This window comes from Theobroma cacao, chromosome 3, assembly GCF_053813885.1.
Source record: "Theobroma cacao isolate CCN51 chromosome 3, ASM5381388v1, whole genome shotgun sequence".
NCBI lineage: Eukaryota > Viridiplantae > Streptophyta > Magnoliopsida > Malvales > Malvaceae > Theobroma > Theobroma cacao.
Genome location: NC_142641.1, coordinates 2,231,238 through 2,241,549, shown reverse-complemented (window position 1 = coordinate 2,241,549; position 10,312 = coordinate 2,231,238). Strand labels below are relative to the sequence as shown.

General features: G+C 31.6%; 1 protein-coding gene across 1 annotated transcript; it reads right to left on the bottom strand.

Annotated features, from left to right (window-relative positions):
* Positions 1–1,597: 1,597 nt before the first annotated feature.
* LOC18604082 (uncharacterized) lies at positions 1,598–3,961 on the bottom strand. Its single transcript, XM_007036413.3, has 4 exons — positions 3,112–3,961; positions 2,464–2,535; positions 1,976–2,188; positions 1,598–1,870 (listed from the first exon to the last, which is right to left on the bottom strand). The coding sequence occupies exons 1-4, from the start codon at positions 3,848–3,850 to the stop codon at positions 1,785–1,787; spliced, it is 1,110 nt and encodes a 369-aa protein (XP_007036475.3). The 5' UTR covers positions 3,851–3,961; the 3' UTR covers positions 1,598–1,784.
* Between the last annotated feature and the right edge of the window lie 6,351 nt (positions 3,962–10,312).

Genomic DNA, 10,312 nt, shown 5'->3' with positions numbered 1-10,312 from the left:
CTGCGAAAAGAGACGAAGTACTTTAAAATTTTTATTTTCTACATCAATTAGTATTGGGAGCTCGTATAGTGTTGAACTCATTACTATCAAAAAGGCATTTGTGATTTTTGTTAAGTCAAAATTGTTATCACAGTAACAACAATTAACTATAAAGTTATGAAAATTTTCAAACAAAAAGTCACATCATTTTGGGATTATAAGAGAATAATACTTTTCTCTCAGCCAAAGAGTATTGATATTTATGATCATATAACAGTTCATCTGAAGTAATAGAAAGATTCAATATCAAATTGAATCCATATAAGATAAAACTCTTACTATTGGTAACCTATCTCGAGTTAACTTCCATTAGTAACTTCCATTAAAAAAAAAATGGCACCTTCAAGTAATTCTTTTCAATAGCACAAAGGCTTTAATCTACTTCATCAATTAAATAACACCAAAGAATTGAAAACTACATAAAATTTTTCAATTAAATTTAGACCAAAAATTTTCAGGCTTTTAAAATGAAAATTGAAGGAGTGATAGGGATATAGAATCAGCTGCTTACCAGGATAGACTTTTATGGAAACCTTCCTGTCAAGATTACTTCATATTTCCTTGGTGATTTATTTCAATGCAATAAAACTTTATCAAGGCTGCTTTCCTGTGTTGGTGATGATGGCGATTGCTTCCTGTTTCAACCCAATTCTCTGTCTTATATATTCTTGATGCATGGATATATACTCCATCCTGCTAGGGCAATACCTCTTAATTTTACTTTAGTTTTTTTTATTTTTTTTGCTGGCTCGTTTGATTTGAGTGAGCTAGGCTGGATTAATTTTGTTTGCTTTTGCGCTTCTTGTATGTATCGATTGCCATTTATGTAATTCTCCTTTCTGCTGTTCTTAATTTGTCTCATCCAGAAAATAAACTAAGACTTAATATGTTTTTGTCATGAAGTTCCCTCAATACATATCAAAATGCCGGCAACGAAGGTAGATTTGGGGGAATGTATATAATAAGCTGATGAAATATTATTTTAAGGGGGAAAGAAAATTTTATTCACATTGAAAAATATTTTTCATCAATTTTATTTTGTTTTTATATTTGGAGAAGGGAGATTCGAATTTTTTTTTTAAATAAAATCATACACAAATAAATGAGCTCAATACTCGAATGTAATTTTATTTTATTTTTTAGCTACCTTAGCTTCCATGTAAGTAAATAATTTCTTACATGGCAGCGAAAATGAGTCCTCAATTTTTCGTAATTATAGCAAAATGGGAAAATAAATTAAATTCATAACGACATTACTTTTCTTTTCTAACCGTATAGAATGCCTTAACCAACCAGATCTTATCTCATTGGCGAAGAGAGATTTTAGAATTTTGAAGAGATTTCAAATTTAAGTAGCACAATGTGTGAATTTGGTTTGCATTTATGTTAAATTTATTTAAATATCTTATTTGTTAGTTTTTTCATTGATTTCTTATGCATATATGTGGAGAATTGTTTCATTATGGTTAATTGTAAATTTTACTTGTTTATATATGTAATATTATTTAAAACATACACAAATCTCATAAATTCTGAAATTAATATGTGCAAATCATAATTTTATAGGGATTCATTAACACAAAAATTTATTGAGAAAGCAAGTACAACGGGACATAATTGTTGAGATTTTGTTTTTCTCGATAGAAATTAAATTGAGAGCATTTGACTCGAAAATATAGGCAATCCAAACACAAAACACTTGAACAAACAAATCAAAACCATTGGGGAAAATCAATTGCTCATCATCAAGCCATCATTCTTTGGTTCATTGGTGCCATCATTGCCGGCGCCGGCTGCATGTTCTGGTTCCTTGCCAGGTTTCCTTGCCATCCTACAAAAACAAATGCCCCCAAACATGTTTAATAACTCATTTAACATCGTTTCTCCAATGCAATTTTTCTTCTGTACATGGTAATGTTGATCATGTGTTGTTTACCTATAGAAGGATCCCAGCCTCTATGTTGAAGCTCCCTGTACTCTTGGCAAAGAGCACACCATTCACAAAGGAAGTGAGTGACCCAGTCCGGGCCTGGAGCCTCCGGGAGCCCGAACTTGTTTCTTAGTTTGGTCCGGTAGGTGCATGACAATAGGCATGGCATTCCAATTAAGAAGGCGATCGCACCATAGAGCAGTCCACTGGTTCCACAAGCTGTTCCAACACCATGCATGAAAATTAAATTTCCTACCCTTTTTAAAACACTATATATATATTGACATCTCAAAACGATATGTACTCCTTTTTTGAACACTTAATATTCTCACTTGTATTTTATCATATCAATTTTTCATAATTCTTTTATTTTATTTATTATTAAAAACCATTGAACATTTGGATGTTATAAAAAAACTTCAAAATTCTAAAAAAGAATCAGAAATATATTAATGGATGCATGGGAAAGAATGCTAAAAGACTTCTTTACTTACTTGTGTGGCCATCATCCACAATTTCAGCGATCTGGCCGAATGTCAAGCATGGGAAAAAGGCTGTCACTAGAGCTGAAAGCAGTAACAATAAATAAAAATTAGTCGGATCCTCAGTGATGCATCTATACAAATTATTTTTAATAAAAAAATTATTTATATATATATATACATATATTTTTATTTTTATAATTTTTTTTTTATTTGATTTTAATATAATTTTATCAACTTGTACGGTATTTGCCGTTATATTGTTATCTCTAGATTTATTTTTCTTACTTGACAATTGACATGACAAATATTCATTAGATAATTAAAAGATTCGATTTATAAAGATCAATTTATTTATAAATATAATGTTTAAAGTTGAATTAATAACTTTTACTGCTTCAAATGAGACAAATAATCTCATTGTGACTCGGTAGCCAACTCTTGGCTCATTCAGTAAATTCCTTTCTTTATAACTTTCATAAGTAAAAAAAAAAAATGTGTGAGACAAATATACTACAGTATCAATTGTTTGTGGCCTGTTAATATGAAAACAAAAGCAGAATGCAAGGAGTCAACGACCCCACGACGTGTGTAGTTTTTCTGTCTGTGTATGCACCCATGTACAGAACATAGTGAAACGTGAAAAAGGAGGAGCTTTACCATTCATTGGATCATCCATGAAATCGAAAAGGCCACTTCTCCAACCGTCTCCAGCAACTGGGATTCCTGCTACAGCAGCAGGTTGACCACCGGGTTTATGTGGTGATGCAAGGGGCATACCCGTACCCTGTTGAGGCAGGTAAGCAGGTTGAGGAAATGCTTGTGGTGAAGCGTTAGGAGCGTAGACGGTCTGAGGTTGCATCACCGCTGGGCTTACATTTGAGTACATCTGATTGGTTGGCTGGCTCTTGGGCGGGTACTGCACTGGCTGTGGTGGATATGCTGCAGGCTGGTTCGGGTTCGGCCTATTTTGATACATTGGATTGTTTTGCAAGTTTTGGGGTGGGTATTGTGCCGGCTGGGGCGGAGGATAGGCTTGGTTAGGCTGCGGTGGAGGGTATTGTGTCGGCTGCTGCTGTGGGGGATATTGTGTTGGCTGCTGCTGAGCTGGTGCTGGCTGCTGCGGTGGGGGGTATTGCATTGGCTGCTGCTGAGCCGGTGGTGGCTGCTGCTGTGGCTGGAACTGATGTTCCTGGGTCTGAGGATCATTTCCAACTGTGCCCATCTGCTGAGCCTGGTACTGCTGCCCCTGTTGATTGTTCTGATAAGTTGCCGCTAAATATTGATCAGGAATCGGTGCAGCTTCCTGGTTCGGCTCATATTCCTGAGGCTGTAGCTCGTATTCCGTTTGAATCTGTTGAGACTCGTACGCAGAATGGTCTGCATCAGGGTTTCCCATACCTTCTCACCACTCTTCTTTCATCCCAAAACTAGGTAGCACAAGAAGGTAGTTCACAACTCGTTACAACAAAGCTAGCTTCTTTATAAGGAGAAACAAAAAAAAAAAAAAAAAAAGAGTCAACGCTGCATAAGCTAAAATAGAAACATTCAAAGGATGATGAAGCAAAACATGAAGGATATTTCCTAGAAAATGAAATGATAGAAAATTGTGTAGTATAAATTTATCAACTTGTCAGAATATACAATCATGAAGAGAGAAGGGGGAGTGGGCTGTGAAGAATTATTTGACTTGGGGAGAGAGTTGATTTCGGTGAGCACCATTTTTTCTCAAACTATACAAAGTCCATGGCGACGTGAGAGATGGGGTTGGAGTGGAATGATTGGCGGATTTACTTTGACTATACGTTGGGTGAAAGACGTAGACTTGTGATCCCCAAGCAAAATCGCAGGCAATGGGAAGCCATGCTCGTGTTGTCGGCCTTAACGCGTCGACATAGTGGCTAATGGAATTTTGGTACCGGTATAAGCCGATGACCCGAGAAGAAGAGATACATATCGACACATATAGTGCAGAAAAGATATGATTTTACGGCCTCCTAACTTTGGTGAAAGTGGACAAATTAATTTGGAGTATATAGAAAGACCAAGCCAATTAGAAACTTGATCATCGATAAATGTTTCACTTTAAAAATGTAAAATAATTGCAGAGGCGGAGTTAGAACATTTTAAAAAAAAATCAAACAGAAAGAAACATTAAACAATCAAATATAACTTTATATATAATTCAATTATCACTCATCTAAATGATTAAATAAAATTTACAAGATATTGGACATACAAAAAAATACATATTGACAGCATCATGGTGTCATATATATATTGTTGCTTGCTTAAAATAATATTAATCTTGCTTATGCAAAATGTGATATGCCCAAATTAAATGCAACATACAAGCAATGATTACATGCAAGTGGACACGATCGCAACAAGTAATAAAGTGATAAGTTAAAGTGTCGATCCTCAAGGAGTTGATCTAAAAATTGTGCTAATTACAAAAATTAACACAATCTAATTTTATCAAAGAAACAAATTTTTGAACTATGAATAAATAAAAAATGTAATCTAATTAACTAAATCTACTCTAAGTAATGCAAATGGTAAAGTGAAATAGAATCAATGGTCTAATTCTCTAGGATTATGGTGTCCTCTATTACTTCATTTGGAATTAGGCTTGGTTAGCTACTTAATCTCAATGAAATTTTGATATTAGTCAAGGATCTTGAGTTGTGTGTAATCCTCCGTCGAGGTATTACACACTTGCTTAATTTATTTGCATCCTTATATGTTTATAGGAGACAAATAATTTAAACTCTTTAAGTTTAAGACTTCCAAATTAACTAAGTGTGGTGATTAGTTGTATTTCTACCCTAACTACACATCAAAGCACTAAGATTCATTTTTAAGTGTTTTGAACACACTTTACTCAAGCCTAGGTCTAATTTAGATTAACTTTTTCAAGTATCATCCAAATACTTTACCACATTTAATCGGTGATCAATCAATTAAATGATAAATAGATTCCAACTTGAGTAAACATCAAGATTTGCATTAAGACTAAGCAACCAACCAAACAAGATCCAAACTAAATAATAAAGTTAACCGTAATCCTAGATGAATGTGTTTAGCTCAACATTTCACAAAGAAGAGTACACAATACAGCAAACAAGAACATTGCTTTACAAAATGAGATAGAGAGAGAAAGATTCAAATCTAGAGAAAGAGAGAGAGAGATTTTCTGTTGCAGCTTTACAAGCTTCAGCCCTCGAATCTTCTCCTCTTTCCCATTTTTTCTTCAGCCTCCTCTTGCTCGAAGTGTCTCCCCCGAATCTCCTCGTTTTCTATGCAAAAATTCCCCTTTTATACTCCCCTCTCATTCAGCCTTGACCTAGGATCTCAAGCCCAGAATATTCCTCTTTTCTGACATATTCTGGTTGCAGCGAGCTTAGATTATCGCTGCAGCGAGCTAAGAGCTGACTTAGTTGTGTTCTTCATTTTTGCTGCAACGAGATTGGATTCTCACTGCAACGAAAATCCTTCTGCCCCATTATGCCATGTTCTTGCTGCAGCGAGAAACTCTCTGCCAGGTGGTTCTTGGATCTTCAATTTTTGACTTTCTACTTCCATGATCTTCTCCGTCAAGCTCCCTAGTGCAGAGTTGTTGTGTCCTCACTTTTAGCTTCTCTTTCGGCTCCAAGATTCCTTCAACATTAAAAATTAACATTAGGGAGAGGTTGGTTTGAGGGATTTTAAAAAGAAATGAAGCTCAAATGGTCTAAATGACACTAAGCACCCTAAAAGTTAACATCTACTAAAAAGCATGAAAATATGCTAAGGACTAAGTAGGAAACTAAAAGAAAAAGTAGAATTTATGCTCCGCAAAACTGTATGATAACTCTATGTAATAGAGTTATCATATATATATATATATATATAACTGAATGGAAGCATGAAAGGAGTCTCTCTCACTCTTTGCGCATAAGAGTGGAAGAGAAAATAATTTTTCAAATTCCAATGAATTGTCTCTTTACCTTGTGTATTCTAACTCTTCTTTTATTTTCTATTTACCTCTTAAATTACTGATTAACATATTAGGTTATATAGTTTAACTATTGAGATATAATATGTTATTATAAGCCATTAGATTGAACTGTTAAGATATAATATGTTATGATAAGCTTAGATTTATATTAAAATTTAATGGGTTTGGATTACTATACTCACTTTTATATTTTTTAAATTTGATATACTTAACATATTAGTTTAGAATATATTTACTGGGCTTAACTAGCAATATGCTAGCTATAATGACTCTAATTTTATCAAACAGTTTGAGGAACAAAAACTAATTATTAAATAAAAAAAATATTTTGAGAGCTGTTAAGAATATATAATAAATAAAATTGTATTGAAAGAAATACAATTATTTCATTCTACCAATTTGTATGTATATCATTGTTATTTAAATTTTACAACATACATGCTAGAGTGTATTGGTTATTTTAAATAAAAAAATAATATATTGATGAAATTTTAAACAGTAGTGCAACACTGCAACTTATATTTAAAAATTACATAATAATTTATTTATTTTTAAAGATTAAAATCATAAAAAATAAAATCTACATAACAAAAAAAGAAGAATATAACAAGTATAAGATAGAATCTAAATATGACATAATAAAAAAGAAAGAAAAAGAATATGATTGATGGTTTATAGAAATTTATGAAAAAAAAAATCTATAGAGATTTAGAATATATGAGTAAATAGAATAGAAATAAATAATAAAATAAATTGATAGAAAAAACAAAAAAATATATATTAAAATTGAGTCACGCATATGAAATTATTTAATTTGTTATTCTTTATTTGTATTGATTATTAAATAAAAAATTATTTTGGGGCCATTAAGAAAATTTATTAAAAAAGTTAAAAATTTTATATGATATGTAAAAAAAATTTAAATTGGCCCCCCCATCACATAAGGAGGCTCCGCCTCTGAACAATTGTATTGTGAATAGTTTTGGCACGTATCTCTTGTGGTTGTATGGAAAGAAAATTGAAAGGAACATGTTACCATTCAAATTTAAGGTGCATTTTGGCTTGGTGGTTTCTTTGTTTTTTAATTTTATTTTACCCATCTAACAATTTGGAGGGATGCAATATAGTGACTTTTGCTCAAGAATTGCTTAATTTGATTATATATATTATACTAGTTTTATTTTAAGTGTGTAATTTGTAAATGAATTGGTTTTACAAGAGGACATCCAAATTATAACTTACAAATATCAACTTATTAAGTTTTGGGTTTGGATTCTAAAAAGGGAGATAATTTTTTTGGAATGAGAGAAGATTACCTCTTATTGTATAATATAACATTTATCTATCAAAATTAGACTTATGAATAAAATCGCAGAAGTGTTATAAATCAGAAAATGAATATAATAAAACTACTACTATCTAGAGGTGTTCATGAGTCGAATTGGATTCAAATCTAACTTATCTAGCCTAATTTTTTTTACAAAAAAGTTAAACTCGAGCCCTCACTTATCTATTTAACTATTATTTTGATATTGTTAAATATATTTTAAAATTAAATTTTAATAAAATATAATATTTATAATTAAAATAAGTTAATCGGATTAGATCAGGTTCAGACTTAAAAAAACTCTACCAACCACTCGTAGACACTTTTATAGTTCCATCTGATATTATTTGTTCGTATTTGATTTTCATGGAGTTTAATAAAATAATTTTGACTTTAGTATATTTTATATTAAAATTTAAATTTTTTTTATAAACTAGATGTTTGATGATTTTTAATAGAAAAAAATCATAAAAATAAATTTAAAATATAAAAAGCAAGAGTGTTAATTAGCCATTCAAAAAAAGAAAAAGAACATATAGTTTTAACAAAAAAATTAACACCTGAGTTTATATATATGGATATAAATATATAGATGTTTTGAATGAGTTGACAATGGTACCCAATTTGATCACTCTCTCTCTCTGTTTTTTTCCCTTCAATTTTATGTTAAAGCTACCATTTTCCATTTTTGGTCTCCCTACTATACTTTTTAATTTTTCCAATTGGCCACCATTATATATCATTCATTCTTCTAATTTCTCTTCTCATTATCAAATAAAGCTTTTTCTTTTTTTTTTACAATTTTTTCTCTAAAGAAGAACAATCTAACATGTAGTTGCAATATGCTATTGCTAGCTAGTCAATGCTTCCAAATTTAATTTGTCTCATTTCTTTTCTTTTTTCCCTTTCCATCTTGTTTTTACTTGGTTTTCTCCTCAAAACTTCAGTACTTCATGGCCCCTCCTTCTTTCTTCAGCAATATACTTTCTTCAGCAATATACAAAGTCGCCATGCTAAGTTTTGGGTAGCGGTAGTAAAGACAGAAACGGAACTAACTAATTATTTTTAGAAGGTCAAAAATAAAGAGAAATAAAAATTAAAATTTTTTTAGAGAATCATTAAGAGAAAAAATATATAATATATACCAAATTTAAAAAATGTGACCCCTCGTAATTACACAAGGCTCACAAAGAGAATAAGTGTCAAACCCTGTTCTATAAAATAATTACGACGTCATTTACATACTCAATAGAATGTTTGCATGTTTAGAAAGTTTGAGAAATCGTTAAAAGACGATATTGCCCCTAATGGTACCATTAAGTCGATTAAGCCTCAAACTAGTTCAAATAGGAATTTTGAGGTGAAATTAAGAGTTTCACAGTTCATGGATGACTCAAAATGGTAATTCGGAGTTCGAGGATCAATTTGGAGTCAAACCGAAATTTTCACTATCTAAGGGCAAAATGGTCATTTGCCACATGAGGACAAAATGAGAATTTTGATAAAAGATTTTTTTGGCCCCATTTAACTTATTGGAGTATGATTTGAGTATTGGAGTATAATTTGAGGGTTTGGCAGTGAAAAAGTTTAATTCCGGTGATTTTTGGAGTGTAGGGGTAAAAATCGTAATTTTTCCACCCACGGATAAAATTTGAGATTTTGAGAGAATTTAGATCAAATTTGACAAATTGGAGAATGGTATGAGTATAAGGGATGAAAAATATATCTATGGGCAATTTTTCAGTTTTTGGGACAAAAATGTAATTTTTGACTTTTACGGGGGTAAAAGTGTAAATTTAAAAAATTACTCCACCAAGACTTTGGATAAGTCTGAGAATTTTATCTAAGATATGGATATGTGAGACAAGTGTATGGTGAAAATTTGGAAATAAATGGATGGCTAGAATTTAAGGAATTAATAAAACAAAAAAATTGAATAAAATAATATTATATTATTTTAGCCTTTAAAAATGTCAAAATTCCAGAATTCTCATCTTCTTCAGCTGTCCAAACCAGGAGAGAAAAAGGGGGAAAGAAATAAGAACCCTAGCTGAAAAATTTTGGAGAAAATCAAGAGAAATCAAGAAATCAAGCATTAAAAAGGTAAATTTCATTGATTTTCCTTGTGATTTTCACTACCCATGCATTTTTTTCTCATGTCCATGCAAAATTAGAAAGTGGGTATGGACACCCATGCTGGCCAAACCTCCATTGATGAGTTTTGAACTTGAGTTTTGGTTGATTTTAATTGAATTAAGTGATTTTAGTTAGGTTATATTGAAATATAGCAAAAATAAGCTAGAGAAATAATTTTCTCCCATTGAAACCCATTATGCCGAATTTTTTAGGGGAATATTGGCTACTGATCTTGATGTTTATTTGAGGAATTATGATGAATAATGATGAATTATGAGCCTAGAAAAATAATGACAATTTTCGGAGCAAAAATATGAATTTTTACCCACTAGGGGTATTTTCGTAATTTGCTATCGAGATTGATAATTTGCATCACACTGAGGGACATTAAGTCAAGT

Coding starts and splice junctions, on each gene's coding strand:
- LOC18604082 (XM_007036413.3), bottom strand. CDS start 3,850: ATGGGAAACCCTGATGCAGACCATTCTGCGTACGAGTCTCAACAGATT. Junction 2,536..3,111: donor CATGGATGATCCAATGAATG/GTAAAGCTCCTC, acceptor TACTGCTTTCAG/CTCTAGTGACAGCCTTTTTC. Junction 2,189..2,463: donor TGTGGATGATGGCCACACAA/GTAAGTAAAGAA, acceptor GTGTTGGAACAG/CTTGTGGAACCAGTGGACTG.